The following is a 16,661-nucleotide window of genomic DNA, read 5'->3' as shown; positions in this document are numbered from 1 at the left end:
GTTTACCTACAATTTAGTTCAATTCAATAATTTTGATTGTAACTGAAATTTTGTTAATCTGCCCTTCATTTGTTCTGTATAACATATTTTGAAAGCCAGTAGCCAAGGTACACAATTTATTTCTTTTTAAGTAGACAGCATCTCCCTATGGCTATGTTTAATGATATATTAAAAAATAGTTCACAAAAATGGAAAATTTAACCGAACTTATACAGAAAAGTTTCCATTTAGCAAATAGTTGTCAAACAAACAAATGACTTATGTCAGTTGCCTTTTGCTAGTCTCTCTTACACATCCTTTGTATCAAATTCTGTTTCAGCATGAAGGAATTTACAATCTGGAATACATCCCCTATTTTGTAGCTACGTCTGTATTTCACCGAGATGGTGCTTTGCAAATAATCTTCCTTATGGATCATTAAGCCATTACAACTTTGTCTTGTGTGGTTTCTTTGATGCTAGTATTTTCTATTGTCTATCTGGTCCCACTTCAACAAATCCCCTACTGATCACTTGAATTTTCCACTGTTCTTTCCTAGCACTTCAAATGTCTCAGGTCTCCATATCCCTTTGGTAGCATTTCACAGTTAATTTCCTACACTGACTGGGAGCCCAGGATGACTCATCTTATGTAATCCCTGTTTATTCTCATTTCCTCTACTCCTTCTTGCTCTATTGGCTGATGAAGACACCTTCGGTTTCCAATTCTTGCATTTTCTTCTGGTTATTTACATTTGCCTTTTGCAGCCTGTCTGCCTGTATTTTTGTTACCTGTGAATAGCATTGATAATGTTTTAACAAAACTAAACTGTAGCTAACCCACTGGAACAGAGTGAAAGAGTAGTTACGGAAAGGATACCTAGGCTATACCTAAACCATTTTTCAACACATCCTCATCCACAGGAGCCCAGTGCAGAAATATGTGCAGAAGGGCCTCTGTGTAATTTGAAAGTCTGAGAGATGTAACAATAGTCTGAAACATTGGGACTGGCCTGTTAGGAATGCCTTGATTGTCTAGTTAGTATGAGTATTGCCCAGAAACACAATTGTCTGGGCTCAAATTGGCAGAATTTAAATTTTCCATGAAGGTCTACAAACGTTCTTCCATGTAATAATAATAATAATAATAATAATAATAATAATAAAGTGCTATCATGGAACAGTCTACCTACTACAGGTTGTGAAGTAAGAAATTCAGTTATGTTTGCTAAGAAATTCAGTTACGTTTGGACTATCTGAACTGCATCCTCATACATCAGTCACATGCAAGCTAAATTACTGATGAACGCTACAATGAGGATTTGGATTTGACAGTTGTAACTGTAGCAGTTGCTGCACCAGCAGCATCACCAGTACAACGAACTATAACAAAGATCAAGACTAATTCTCTTCTTCAAAAGCAAGCAAATATCAGCATTCGATCACTTAACATTGTTTCTGCTCTTAAAAACCCATTAAACAATTTCAGTCTCACATATGAATGGTGCCCATTGCCTACAAAGTATCAACCAGAAAGTCAAATTCAATTTTATGTGAGAGGACTGAACACACCGTGCGACATCTGAAACCAGCAAACACAGGCACAGTACTTTCTTGTGCCAGACTAATGTGGTAGAACTGTTGGTACATAGTTACAGCAATTCTTTCTGCATAGTAATGCAGTTCATAAACGGCACTCTCAGCTCAGGCAGAAGAGATATCACAAAGAATTATATGCCTCATTCTCTAACAAGATTTTAAACAGTGATACAGTGATGGAGAGAGAGAGAGAGAGAGAGAGAGAGAGAGAGAGAGAGAGAGAGAGAGAGAAGTACTGATGATCTCCCTCTTTTTTTAAAAAAAACAGTAATAACATAATGCATAGATATTACCATTGTAACTGATTTATTATATTCCTATGCTTTGAGTATGATTTGCCAAGCAGTTTTTGAACCCCCCTGTTCTCTTACAAAAAATAAACTTGGGCTCAAACTGAGAAAAAGAAGAGAGTTCACAGCTGATTACAAAATTTAAATCCCATAAGATACTTTAATGGAGTAGATGATAACAAACCAAAGAAATATGTAAATATTCATTTTATACATTGAAATGCCTTGTAAAAACAAAAAAGTTCCTGAATTTATAACACATTTATGTACTTGCTGCAGGAATTGGTGGCACCTACAAACATGTAACTGTGTGTTTATTTTCTCTGTAACGCAGATGTTAAGACTAGTAAGTCATGAAAGGTTGAACGATAGACTCTTTAATATTTTCTGTATAACACTAAGCCACAAAACAAGGGAAAGTGCAGTATCGAACTGAGATAGCTACATTCATCAATGTGTATCACACTTTAAGTGATTTTTGTAACCTTAATGTAGCTTCAGTTTTTTGTAAGAGCTGTCCTTTGACACACTGACTCATAATTTCGGTGAAGAATTTGTGATGCTAAGGTTGTGATAGTGAAATATGGAACACTACTTAGTTGCTGAACTGACAATAAGTGTGTGACTTAGATGCACTGAAGAGTTGTTTTGCACATTTCCTGTAAATCAGAACAATATACGAAAAAAAGGGTATTTGTCAGGTTCCATGATGATATACTTACATGACAAGATTCAAACTTCTTCTTAACTCTCTGTGTAAACTGAGAGGTAATTGAGAACTGTGTACTTGCATATGATTGCTTTACACAGGACACTGCAACAATTTTTCAAAACGTGTTAACATTCTTGAACTCTGACATTACCTCAAGCTGCATCACATTGTATGCGACATGCACAGCCTCACAATGGAGGAGGAGGAGATTAGTGTTTAACGTCCCGTGAACAAGGTGGTCATTAGAGGTGGAGCACAAGCTCGGATTAGGGAAGTATGGAGAAGGAAATCGGCCGTTTTCTTTCAAAGGAACCATTTTCCTGAAACAATTTAGGGAAAACACGGAAAACCTAAATCAGGATGGCTGGACGAGGGTTTGAACTGTTGTCCTCCCGAATGCGAGCCCAATGTGCTACCCACTGCATCACCTCACTCAGTACTCGCTATGTAAAGCAGTGCAGTAAATCACAGAGTGTTCATAGGTGTGCAGCAAAGTTCCAGTGTGTACATGAATTTCAATAAGAATGGAAAACAAAAAACGCATCCCAAACAATGCTGGGCACAAATGAACCATTTCCTTTGATGTACCAACAGTACACGGAGCATAATTGTTGTTGTGGGGAGCAGCATTGTTTGACGTCCACACCAGACACGCCTGTCATGCCATACCTCTTTTCTTGGTTTTGTTGGGCATGGCGCAGCTGAGGTTTAAAGAAACCCATACAGCTTGTGCTTAACAATATAGAGTCCTTGAACTCCACTACATGGTTGTCAAACTATGTTCTAGTGCTTCTAGCAGTTTCAGTAACAAGAAAACCGGTAAAACTAATAAAGTCTGTATAGTGAAATTTTGCCTCATAATCAATATTTTTCTGTGACATGCACCGTTGACAACTAACTGATGATTAGGGTATATTTTGAGTGTGAACTGTGGCCAATCACTTTATAGAGCCTTTAAATATTTTATAGACAGCTTCCAAGCCAGCACAGGCCTACATCAGAATGTTTATATTTACATCAATTTTGCACTGTGTACCATATCCAGCTACAGTCAAGACAGCTTAAGGAGAACTCTACCAGTTCATAGTGCTGTTGCCAGCTTTCAATTGCAAAGCGCTAACAGCTGCTGGTGAAAACAGCAGCCGTCTACAGAGCTGTGACAACACTGAGACGTTTCCACAGAAAAGTTTACAAAATTGCGTAACATTACTGGATGAGATAGACCTGCAAAGCTGCTGCACCCAGCCCACTGCAATTGTCAGGTATCAACTTACAATGACTCACCTATAGTTGCCGAGATTGTGGAACAGTCATTAAAGTCTAGAAGTTTTGAATATAAGGATATCTTACTTTCAGTATGGAAAACTCAACAGTGAAATGCACATGGTTTGACATAGAGATAGCATGGTTTGTATGACCGAAGACAAGAGAGAAAGAGAGAAAGAGAGAGAGAGAGAGAGAGAGAGAGAGAGAGAGAGAGAGAGAGAGTGTGTGTGTGTGTGTGTGTGTGTGTGTGTTTATGTCGAATGAAGGACTTGATCAGATAGCTAAATAGTATTAAAAATGTGCCCGTTTGCCACTCAGTGCCACTTCTATATGATGAATAGCAATCTATTCCTTTTCATATGTTTGTATATTAAACAATGTACATCTAAGTGCTGTGTTTTTCACACTAGAGTGTAATACAGCATTTTAAAGAGCAATATTCACAAGTTCTGGGATAACACGATAGCACCATAATCTCACGGCCAGCTAAACATGGTACATAACACGTAGTTACAAATATGTACCAGCCCATGAGAGGTCAGCAATCAGTCTAGAGCTGGTTAATACCACATTAAAAAGTTTAAAAACACCGAAGAGATATGCACTACAGTCACCACACAAATAATTCATTATTTAAGCACAATCACAGTGTTCAGTGCCTAGAATGGACAACATAAATACATGTATAATTCTTCATGAAGTAGTATCCACTTGACATCTTCGTGAATCGAGTGATGATACTCGGTCAATTGGAAAACAGCTAGTGCTCATTTTTTGGTAACACTGAAATGCTTTCTGCTGTACGTTAAGTGTCTAAAACAAATATTTTATGTACTCTCAAATGAATTAGTAGCATTCCTGTGAAAATACATTAGAAACTCTTGCACAACTAGCACCTCACTGCTTGTGATTTACATGTTCAAGCCCGATTTGGCCTTTACACCAAACATTAAATGTTTGGACTTATCAAATGGTGTAAGTCTACACAGCACAAAGCCTAGTTTATCTGTCCAAACTTATATTTTTCAGATCACACAAATCATCCTGGCAAGTATAAGTATGTTCACCCGTGCAGGGGCATGTTGGATTCCCTTACAGACTATAGTCGAGCAGGTACAGGCAACCTATTCTATTTGATATTCTCTATTACTTGTCCCTGAAACAAATATCAGGCTGATTTTGAAACATTTTAAGTATTCCTACGCACTATTCACTGTTCATCTGCAAGTGAGTGGGTGGGTGCTGCTTGTTTTCAATACTTGTTTGTCATTTCTTTCACAGGATTTCCATCATCGTAAAACACTAATTTTACCAAGAGACAGTCATTTTGCATTTGGCCAAAAGGAAAGAAGCAAGTAAAAATTTAGTTTAATGTCCTGCTGCTGAAGAGGTTATTAGACTTGGAGCACAAGCTCAAATTGGGAAAGAAAATCAGCTGTATCCTTTACAAACCGAACATTCTGACATTCACCTAACACAATTTACAGAATTCATGGAAAATATTATGAAATACATATTTGCTTAGTTATCGGTTTTAGAATAATACGCAAATGGGCACGTGAAATTGTCTTTTAATCAGAATCAGTAAAGTATTGTGTGTTATGATGAGCACTGAGCACTTTGCAGCAGAACACCTTCTTTGTTTCTTCCTCACAATATCATAGCTAAACTGTACATTTATTTTTCTTCAGGTCAGAGTAAGGGCTCATTTCACTTCATATGTTTGAACAATGCCTTCAAGATAAACAAGCTGTGTTTCACTTTCAATTCTAGAATAAATTTTCCACTTTAATACTTTTCATTATTAGCAGTCTTATTCTACTGACCTTTTTTTGTCAACCTATTTATAGTAAACAACTAAGCAGTTCTCCCAACTCCTCTATACAAAAATTAAACAATGGAAAATCCAGGACGGACTGTAACAATATTATGAAAAGGAAAGTTGTCACTCACCATAGAGCAGAGATGCAGAGTCGCAGATAGGCACAACAAAAAGAATCTCACAAATAAAGCTTTCGGCCAGTAAGGCCTTCGTGCGCACGCACACACACACACACACACACACACACTCTCTCTCTCTCTCTCTCTCTCTCTCTCTGCAGTAGTGTGTGTGCGTTGCGTTTGCACACAAAGGCGCGTGTGTGTGTGTGTGTGTGTGTGTGTGTGTGTGTGTTTTTTCTATTGTTGACGAAGGCCTTACCGGCTGAAAGCTTTATTTGTGACATTCTTTTTGTCGTGCCTATCTGCGACTCAGCATCTCCGCTATATGGTTAGTGGCAGCTTTCCTTTTCATAATACTGTTACTATACAACAATTATGCATATGATAATAATCAAATTTTGCCATTAAAGTATACTACAACATGAAGGCTGGTTTGAAAATGATAAGCCTTTATTCAGAATGAATCTTTCACTCTGCAGCAGAGTGTGTGCTGATATGGAATTTCCTGGCAAATTAAAACTGTGTGCCAGACTGAAGACTCAAACTCGGGAACTTTGCCTTTCACAGGCAACTGCACTACTGACTGAGACACCCGAGCATGTCTCACAACCTGTCCTCATAGAGAAGTTGCCCGCAAAAGGCCTGGCAACAGTTTTAATATGCCATGAAGTTTTTATACCCTTTCATTTCATTAACTTCTGAACCAGCTTACTCTGCTACTCAATAAAAACCTGCTGGTTCTTATCAGAGTCATCATATCAGGAACTTTGATTGACGTCAACATGTGTAAAAAAGAAATTGTGTTAATCAAAATAGACACTTTCCATTTATCCCAGTGGTGAAGTAGTGTTATGAACAGGCATATACATATATATATATATATATATATATATATATATATATATATATATATATATATATATATAAATAAAGAGAATTAAAACCATAACATGTGTATTGATTTGTCTTGTACATAACTATAAACACGCTTTGATAACCGTATTTATGAATTCCTAGTGACCATTAAAGTCTTAAGGTACATCAGAAAATTTCAATGCGTGATTCATAAGCAAACTTAGCAACGTTGTATAGTATAGTTTGCCCATGTGGTACTTAGTACTTGTTACCATTAAACACCGTCAATGAAGATTGAAATTGACTTACTATAGCTTATAAATGGCATTCCACCAGATTTCTCATACAGTACATACGTTTTTGAGATACTTGGGAAAAACTAATGCTTATTCATTCACTGAGGGAGGGAGGGGGGGGGAGAGGGGGGGGGAGAGAGAGAGAGAGAGAGAGAGAGAGAGAGAGAGAGAGAGAGAGAGAGAGAGAGAGAGAGAGAGAGAGAGAGAGAGAGAGAGAGGGGGGGGGGGGGGGGGAGCAGTAGGTGTAGGGACCGTGGGGGAGTGGTGGAGGTAGGTGAAGAGCTGGCAGAAGTAATCACTGGTAGTTAAAAATACATATTCCGAACCTACATATGTATGGTTGATTGACGGAAATATGTGACAATATATAAAAACTCTTGTAAGTATTCGCCAGAGAAAACAAGAAGAAACAAACTTTTATTATCCAGGATGTCAATGGTAGTAATGATACCTTACTGTGTTTTGAAACAATCAAGACAGAAATAAATACTACACAGGACCTACATAAAAAATGAAAGGCATCAAAAACTTAATAATCTTTTAATTTCAGTAAACCATTTAGATGAAATAACTTTCATGCATTTAATAATGTCAAAAATAACAAAATGTCAACAAAATATTTCTCACAGCAAGAAGTCACACAGAACAACACAAAAGTATAAAGAACATAAAGGTATAAAAAAACATATTATAAACTGATGAAAAAATCTCACAAACAGAATGTTGATCAAAGTCCAATACTTCATGCATATTCCCAATCATACAACTATCTTAATGAAAATATATTGAAACTTCCCTCACATCACAAGTGATAAAGAAGTCCGCCCTGAATTTAAAATTTTTTTATTAACAAATTTCATTAAAAGACACGAAATTCCGTAATAAACAGCCCTACTATGTCTCTTGCACATGAACAGAGAAGTACACCAGCAAAGGCTCATCTCATCTTCACAGTAATACGACGGAAACAGCAAAATATGAGGCACCATTCTCTCACAATTTGGAAGAGTTTATATCAAACAGCATATCTGTAAGTATTTCATGTATGCTATGGCACACTGAGTTTTCACATCAAATAAAAAGCTAGGAACAGGACAAGACAAGACAAGTGAAAGGAGTAGCTCTATTGCATATAACAAACTGTATCAGCAGGAGAAATTCAGCAGTAACCAGCAGTTGACTATACTTCCATGAATTCGAGACAGAATTTTTATTGATTAATGGACAATAACATGTCTAACTACAAACATCAAAGTCACATAACAAAATATTTTGTTTATAAACTCAAATGCACAACTATATTATTTCACAGAAGGTAACGCATGTCAAGACATCACTAAGTGATATGAAAAATCCTTTTGCTTCTTCCGTTGACTGCTTAACAGACAAAACTACAGTGCCCATAAGCATTGGACTGCAAAAATCAAGCTGCTATGTTTGATTGAAGTAGTGTAAGAAAATGCTTGTTTACCAAGTTATCCTTCAAAGCAAGTATGCACAGCCTTAAATCACACAGTCAAGTTTATTATCCTCTTATCCGAATATGTAATATCAAAGAGCTTTCAATTAAGGAGCCTATTCATGAAAAACAACCAATATCAAGAACAATGAATTTAAATGTATCAAATAAGTTAAAATGGTGCACACCAGCAAACATGTTTACATCACTTTAAACCAAGAAAAAGATTAAGGAAATCATACATTTTTTTTCAAAATAGTTCGTTGTGAGTGAACATGTTTGAAGGAGTGTTATGCACAGATTTAACACTTACCCCTGGTCTATCCTGTCGACGGGATTGGGTCCTGGTATCTGCCCCGGCATCATGCCGTGTGCTGGAATAGGTCCTGGAATTGGGTGTCCGGGGCCGTGTCCAAATGGTGAACCAGGAGGAATACCAAACTGAGGGCCTCCAAATGGCTGTCCCGGTGAGGCAAAGTGAGGGTTCCCTGCACCCGGAGGTCCGCCCACAAACGGTGGTCCTGAGGATCCAGGCCGTCCAACAAACTGAGGTCCAGGTCCGGGACCAGGAGCACCGGCAGACGGCGATCCGAATGGCCCGGGGCCGGGACCAGGTCCGTTGTAAGGTGGACCATTATTCGGAGGTGGAGGGAATCCGGCCGACTGAGGTGGTCCCGGTCCTGGCGTAGATGAACCAGATGGAGCAGGTGAAGCAGTGTACTGAGGTGTTCCTGAACCAGGTGGTGGTCCTCCTGAGTAAGGGGGAGCACCCGCAGGTGAGCCGGCACCGGCCGGCGGGCCCTGGAAGGGCGATGGCCCCTGGAAGCCCGCCGGCGGTCCGGAGAAGTTCTGATTAGAGTTCTGAGAAAAGTTCTGGGGCTCCGAACCGGGTGGCGGTCCCTTCCAGGTGGCAGCAGGGTCCTCCAGTGTTGCTGGCAGCGTGATTGGTGGTGCACCACGACCTCTACAGCCTGAAAGAATGCAGTAATCTTTAGCTCTTCAGCACAGGCAGTTTGCTATTATATGGTTTTGGCTCTAAGCTAAATGTTAAGTTTACCCTTTCCTCAATACTCAAGAAAGAAACATGTAACTTTGATAGATTAAGGTTATCTTAGATCTTCTGTGTGTACATACAACATTTAATGAAGAGAAAATACTTCTATAAAAAATGGTTTACTTTCTGTTTATATTTCATTCACTTCACTGTCAGTATGCTTGTAGGGGAACGAATAATAATTATAAAAAAAGCGTTTCACTGGCTGTTAACTACGCACAAATACGCATTTCGTTCCTAATAGAATAATCAATTCCGCGTAACCATTCCTATAAGGTTTCAGTAACCTTTTCTGTCACACACATACAAAATGAAAACAATAAACAAAATCTAGGTTCACTATAAATATTTTGCCACTTTTATTTTCGATATTAAGTAAAGAATATGTATACGAAGACAAAATAATGTTTATCTGAAGAACTTTCTGAGTTGGCAGCTTTATGTTTACTTCAACTCCTAATATAAATAAAGAATAATTCTGTTAAACCTTGGGCTACAGACCAGTAAAAATTAAATATTAATTTACATTTCTTGTTCCGCTGTCCTCCGCGCCCTTGTCTCATTCTGTCAGTGTCGAAATTAACAAACTTTGTATGTTTTTATGCTCTGCCTTAGTAGACGCATAGCACCAAGACCACTCGAAGTTCATACTTCTGCGAACGCACACCTTCAGAAAATATCGTGTACTACATATCACGAATCGACCAAACTCGACGCACGGGAGCATTTCCATGTTTAGTCTAAATTTCTCCTTCATTTTGCCAAACATCAGTTCTGTCTGTCAGATTTTCGTCTTTTCTAATAACTTCTCAAGAAACGCAGCAAGTAAACACCATCAAGGTCAAGCTTATGTTTATCTTCTTATGCCACTCGTAGAAAATATCACTTATTTATTCACATACGTATACTTCGAAATAACTGTAATATATTTAAGCATTTTATTTCAGTCCTTATTCACAATCTTGTGCGTATTTACGTATAAACTGACCACTGTGAACGCAGATTTTTAATCAACATAGAGTATACATTAATACACGAAATAATGGACAAACGCATGTCAGACGTCACTTCCACGGTACTGTTGCACTATTTCTACCTATAGATTTAAATACAGATCACAGCATATGAAATTACGAAGGTTTTCAAGCCGAAAACTGGCACGAGATAATTACACTCCGCTAAAACGCATGGCAGTACTTCCGATATAATTCACCATTTTTCTTTTCCAAACTCACATAAATAGATAGCGTAACATTTCAAATATAAAGCAAACGCCCACCTTTCTTGCCTCTTCCGAGGGCCGTTTGTGTTGGGGAAGTCGTGGCAGCGGTGTCAACTAATTTTCTTCTTGGGCCGTCTGCAAAAATTATCCTGCGAGAAGCCACTGAATGCTGCCATTTTTACAGCGCGACGCGACCGGCTGAGGGAGGCAGCGGTGGGCATGTTGTCGTGCCACACATCCTCGGAGATAGTCAGCCACTCTGCAGACGATGACCGGCGTCACCAAATGAAACTTAATTTCTGTGACTTGACATCTGTTACTTTGCGTTTTTGTTGAGCTTTCTTTACATCCACCTGACAAATTTTTTCGTTCGCATGTCTTCCATCGTGAACTCACAGTCACCGGCGGTTGACAGTGTCACCCTAAAAATCAATAAAGTTCTCCCCCCTGGCCCTTCCCGCCTCCCCCTATTCCGCAACACTACACGACTATCATTACTAGGCACAATGCAATTGAAGAGGACGCTTTTGGAAATAGCAGCAAACGACGACTTGTAGCGGGCAGCGAACTTTACTTTTTTTTATATAATTGACGGAACTTTTCTTGTGTAGCAGACAGAAGATTCTCACATCTTAAAGAGAGGCAGACTGTCTAAGGGCGATAGCTGGCTGCGTTGTTTGTAATCGAATGTTAAGACGAGGAGGTGTTAATGCCATTTAACCTCAGGCTAAACGTACAGCCCACGCAGCTTCGGACTGCTAAGAGACGCTACCGGCTTCCTGTATAACACGAATCTTGAAGAAGTAATCTTCTTCCTTTAATGAACATAGCGACATTATTTGTATTAAAGATACCTGAAACATCGTCACAGTTAACTTGCTTAAAATCTGCGTACGCAGGACACAAAACGCTCATAGTACTTAAGGAATGATTCGTTTCACCTAGATAAACACAGCATGGATTTTCTGTTTATCATGCCTGATAGTAGCTTGGCTCTTACATTAGCAAATAAACTCTTGACAGAGTAATCTTACTCATTAAATTTACCGTAAATAAACAGTATAAGATTTTATGCTCCACGACTCTTCATTAATTCTCAGTGTAGTTCACCTCTTTCAAACTGACAGGTACCATAAGGCAATTTTGTTATAATTTATTATATTAAAATTTCCTGTATATAGTGGATACTATAGCCAGTAGACTCTTTACACACCCCTGTTAGGAGTTTCAGAGATTAATGACCAAAAATTAAGCAGACGAAAAGAACGGTCGTTTTTAAAGAATTTGCAAATTGCAAACGAAGGTTGCTTGTATGCATTAAAGCTATTCATTCATTGTGAAGTGACAAGTTCATCGTCACACCAACAGATATCGTAGAACTACAGAACGCTTGTTTTTCTTGTTTCGGAGCTTTCTAATAGACAGTATTTTACATATGATGCAGCTCCTCTCACGGCCGCGGGAGAGTTGTAAATACCGCAGTCTCCCAGGTTGTCATCTCATCAGCCGAGTAGACAACGTTGCCAAATATGACGGCCCGCTGTTGCTTTTGTATGTGGATTGTGGTTGTAGGGTATGGCGGTGAGAAACGGTGAATGTTAGCAGAAAGCAGTCATTCTTTAAAAAAAATGTGTGCAATATGCGATGGAAAGTTCCTCGCGGGTATCCAGTTTTCACCACCTCTTTTAAGTGTACATCTAACGACAAATGGTCACTCAAATTCACTGAAAGAATAATACAGTTATAATAAAGCATCTAACAAACATTAGAAAGCTCTTTGGAAAGGTAGGAAAGCAAGAGTTAGTTCGTAAATAACGCGTCACAGGCTCCCACTTTATTGAAGGAGATCTTGCAAGTGTATGCCAGATTGGTACGGAGCATCGATTGTTTCGTTTGCGTGTAAGTGGGGCCATCTACGGCGCTGTAGAGTGGCTGTTAAGCTCGGAGGTCATTAGGCGAGATAGTGTGTGTATATACAACGTATGGTGCTATAGTTTCTTAAAGTTAGCTTACTAGCGGATCTTTAATGCGTGCGAAAGGAAATGATTTTCCGATGCGACACAGTTAAACAAGACAACATAGACATCTGAAACCTAGGCTGTACGTAGTAGTTTTGGGTTAGACCGGCAGAATTTTAGCAACAAATAGACCTGGAGCGTCGTGTGAAGTTGAAATTTGCATGCATTTGGTAAATAACTATTACTGAAAATGTGTACCTTTGAGAGCCGTTTCGGAAGATATTTCACCTAAGAAAATACGTAGTGCTGCTGCAGTATTGAATTAGAATAATACCTCGAGTAAATGAAATGTGGACAGTCGTTATGAAACTTGTGATATCGCCATCGAAATGGAGTGTTTTGGTGATAAAAGAAGTCTCATGTCTATCTAGTACTACAGTTTGCTCGCTTACAGTCGTGTGTAGACAGCAGTTATAGTTTAGTCGTACGACGTATTGTTTTCATATGATGTGATGTTTTAACAGTACTTTATGTACTCATTAATAATAGTACATTAAACAGGCAGCAGTTTTCGTAACGGAAATAAAAAAAAAATTGGCCATAGGTTAAATAAATTTCTCCTTTTTAAAATTCCTCCTTGCATTACTCAGAATTGTCTAGTTTGAAACCAGCATTACAGCGACTGAAAACCGAAACTAAAGTGGGGTTAGAATGCAGTTTATTTACATTTTTCTTGTACGGTAGACATCAAGCTGATGTCATTTGCAAATGTCATACCTTGGTTGATTAATAAGTATAAACTATACGTATGTTGGTGGTGCATGTATTCGTGTTGATAGTTTTAGTGTGTTACAGCAATAGCATAGAATTCACTGTGTGAACAAAGACACTAATAAAGTTTTGAAATTCTTGTGGAACAGCTTTGGCTCCGAAGTTTTCAAAATATGAGGCAGCTTGTTGAACCGTGTCTGAACATTAATATAAGGACCATTGTCAGTTATTTTTAATTTTGTGCTGTACCTCACCTTATGCCGTCATATGTATCACTGATTTGCTTACTTTGTTTTGATTATGCATTAAAATACAAGAAGTTTATACAAATAAAAGGAATATATTATCGGTATTTATGTTGGATAAAGGATTCACAACATGACTAGTGTTTCTGTTAGCAATGCGTTAACCGAATTGCCCTTTCCTGTTAAATCAGTATTTAATTCAGTTGTAGGTGTGCCTCACAATCCCACAGCTCAATACCATAACAACAAAGTGGATAAATTGTTAGACAATACACAATTTCTAAGCTTCGGTTTGGAACTACTTTTGTCAGCCGGCGTATCGGATACAGGCCACTGCTGACTTTCTCGCAATCAGAATTAGTTCAGTGGTGTAATATCACATATATACTTCATTATAAACTGATGGGAATGGACTTTATTAAATGTCAGTAGCTGGGGTGTATTGCTGTTGGTGTTTAGGCCTTTATGTAAAAAATGTGTGGTAAATTTGACTAAACCTTTAGTTGCAACTGACTATAATGCCTCAAATACTAAATGTGAGTCGAAGGGATGTCATGCCATGGGCACAAAATCAAGAATTGACCTCTGTGCCACCCCATAAATTACTGTATCTGTAGAATACCAGAATTCTGTGACCTCATTATTTGCACTGCTTGAGATTTTTTGAAGTATGTGGACTGTAATTGTATGGATGAACCTTTGAGTGTTGATCTTCAGTTTCTTAATAAGTAGTCTGTGCGTGTCAAAAGCATTAGAAAGATCTAAGACTATACCTGTTGTACTTATGGCTACCTCTAGTAGGGTATACATTAATGGAGAAATTTGATAACTGTAGTAGTTGTACTGCAATCTTTCTTAAAGCCATGCTGTGTTTCTATTGGGTCATTCCATGTCAGTTCAACCAGGGGCTCCAGCTCATACTCTCAGATTTGACAGAAATTCAGTACACTAATTCTACCATGTGTGGAACACTTGTGTACAAAGTATTAGTTTCTCCTGCCAATTAATTCCAGAATTATGACTTGTGAAAGGAGATGGTGTGATCCGGAAATTGCAACCCGCATCTGGCAATCCATCTACAGACCCAACTTCAGGTCTTAATAACGTTGGAACTATTCCACAGTCCAGTGAAATTTTTACAACCCAATGACATCCATTTAGAGAACACACTCCATGAATCAAAACACCAACAACATATTTCTGAGGGAAAATAAAAAATTCCAAAATGTGATTAAAAAAATGTAATACGTTAAAAGGTACATATTGTAGGTGCCTTTCATGCCAAATATAATTAACTCAAAAAGGGTATAAATTTTTTTGTGGTAAGCTTAATGTGGCCTAAACACACACAGAACTCATCATGCCCATATCAGTCACAAAAACTGAGTTACATGCCCACGAAAATAAAAAAAAATTGAAAAATTACTTGAAGAACATGGATTTTCGAAGTATGGTAGCACAAAAGGGACAAGTGGTATCCAAGCCAAATTTCACACACTGCATAAGTAGACCATAATGATATATATATCAAAATTTCAGCAGGTTATTGCAAGACATTTGTGTACAATGGAAGTTGACAGGTGTATTTGGTGATGTGGCCGTTTTTCCACAACACAATTTTGTAAAAACATATCATAAACTGTTGTGCCTCTTCGTATCCTCTCTCACAACTGTTTAATCACCAAGCAACAACATATAGACAGATTAACACAACCTATCATTAATGTTTACTGCACCTTAACTGCTAAAAAACAGTCGATTGTACTTCGAACAGAAGCTCTCCCACAATTTACCTACTGTACTCTGTACATTGAGTGGCAAATTGTACTGTCTTCCTGACACTGTGGTAGGAACTGGAACTGTCATAAGAATATGTTAAAAAGGAATCCAACACCTATCTGCCAAACGTGGCCAATGCAGTTATCTTGCTGGTGCCATGACGTCCACAAATACATCACTTTCTGCTTCACTGCACTCTGCAACACATCCTAAATACCATTTGTCATCATAAACAGCAATAACATAGCAACCTGGTTGTATGTTACTGCTTTTGCTTCTGAATCCTGAGACACACACACTGTCAGTCCACTGGAGAGAAGTGGTGATGGCTCCTTGTGCCTGCAACAATTTTAACGTGTTCTAGTCTGCTTTATAGCAACTCTTCGAATAATTGTTTGCCAGAGATATTTTTCTGTACCCAGGTAAATAATTGAAGAGGTGCTAGAATGTGACCTTCTGTAGGATGCTACAGACTAGCTTGTGATGCCATGCGCTTAATGGTAGCACCATACCATCACATACATTTTTACCATGACTTGTTGCAAAAAAATTCCATTCTGAATGAATCTGAAAATCATGGTAATGCATGCATAATTTTTTTAGGGTTGTACAGTTTTTGTACTGACTAGCTGCCCCATCACTGAAGTATTTTGCAAAATGTATGTGAGGCAGCTTGTTTTGCACATATGCCATGACAGTGCGAATGTGGGCATGAACTGCAATGGCATCATGAATTAAACAGTCAATAAAAACGCACTGGTTCATGACAGACACATCACTTGATTCACCTCGATAGTAAATCGCAAATGGGTGGAGAGTTGCTTGACTGTTGTCCCAATGATATCCTTGGATAGCATAATTTTCAGAAAAGTCTAGTATTACTGTAATTTCATCTAGTTTCAAATTATCCCTACAAAGCTGTAGATAAGCTGATTGTGCTGTTGCTGTGAAGCTGTGTGTGGTCAGTTTGTCCATTTTTTGACAACACATTTCAACAAAATCTTCCACTGTACTTTGCTGTGTTTCAAGACTTGTGGGATCCATGTGGGTCCATTGTTTATAAGAAACAAGTTCATCGTCATCCATAAGGAGTTCGCCATACAGTTTGTTATTCATGTGTTCTGCAAGATTTGCCTTATCAGGACACTTTTCACACCTGTGTATCATGCACTGGTAGGAACTGATACCACACACTAGCAGCTTCATTGCACCTTTGTAATCCAGACCAGAATCCTT

General features: G+C 38.3%; 1 protein-coding gene across 6 annotated transcripts in view; it reads right to left on the bottom strand.

Moving 5' to 3' along the window:
• Nucleotides 1–10,397, bottom strand: part of LOC124802684 (LIM domain-binding protein 2) — a 794,320-nt gene extending 783,923 nt beyond the window's left edge. For 3 of the 6 annotated variants that reach the window (XM_047263615.1, XM_047263618.1, XM_047263620.1), the window contains exons 1-2: nucleotides 9,977–10,397; nucleotides 8,710–9,367 (exon numbers count right to left, since the gene is read on the bottom strand). In XM_047263615.1, coding sequence (XP_047119571.1) covers nucleotides 8,710–9,367; nucleotides 9,977–10,013 — 695 coding nt within the window. In that variant the 5' untranslated portion in view covers nucleotides 10,014–10,397. The remainder of the gene's footprint in view (nucleotides 1–8,709; nucleotides 9,368–9,976) is intronic. The other 3 variants (XM_047263617.1, XM_047263616.1, XM_047263619.1) reach the window with 3 other exon arrangements.
• Nucleotides 10,398–16,661: the final 6,264 nt, after the last annotated feature.

The sequence above is a fragment of the Schistocerca piceifrons genome, chromosome 6 (genome assembly GCF_021461385.2).
Source record: "Schistocerca piceifrons isolate TAMUIC-IGC-003096 chromosome 6, iqSchPice1.1, whole genome shotgun sequence".
NCBI classification, from domain to species: domain Eukaryota; kingdom Metazoa; phylum Arthropoda; class Insecta; order Orthoptera; family Acrididae; genus Schistocerca; species Schistocerca piceifrons.
Note: the sequence above shows the minus strand (reverse complement) of the source record. Positions and strands in the feature narration are given on the sequence as shown.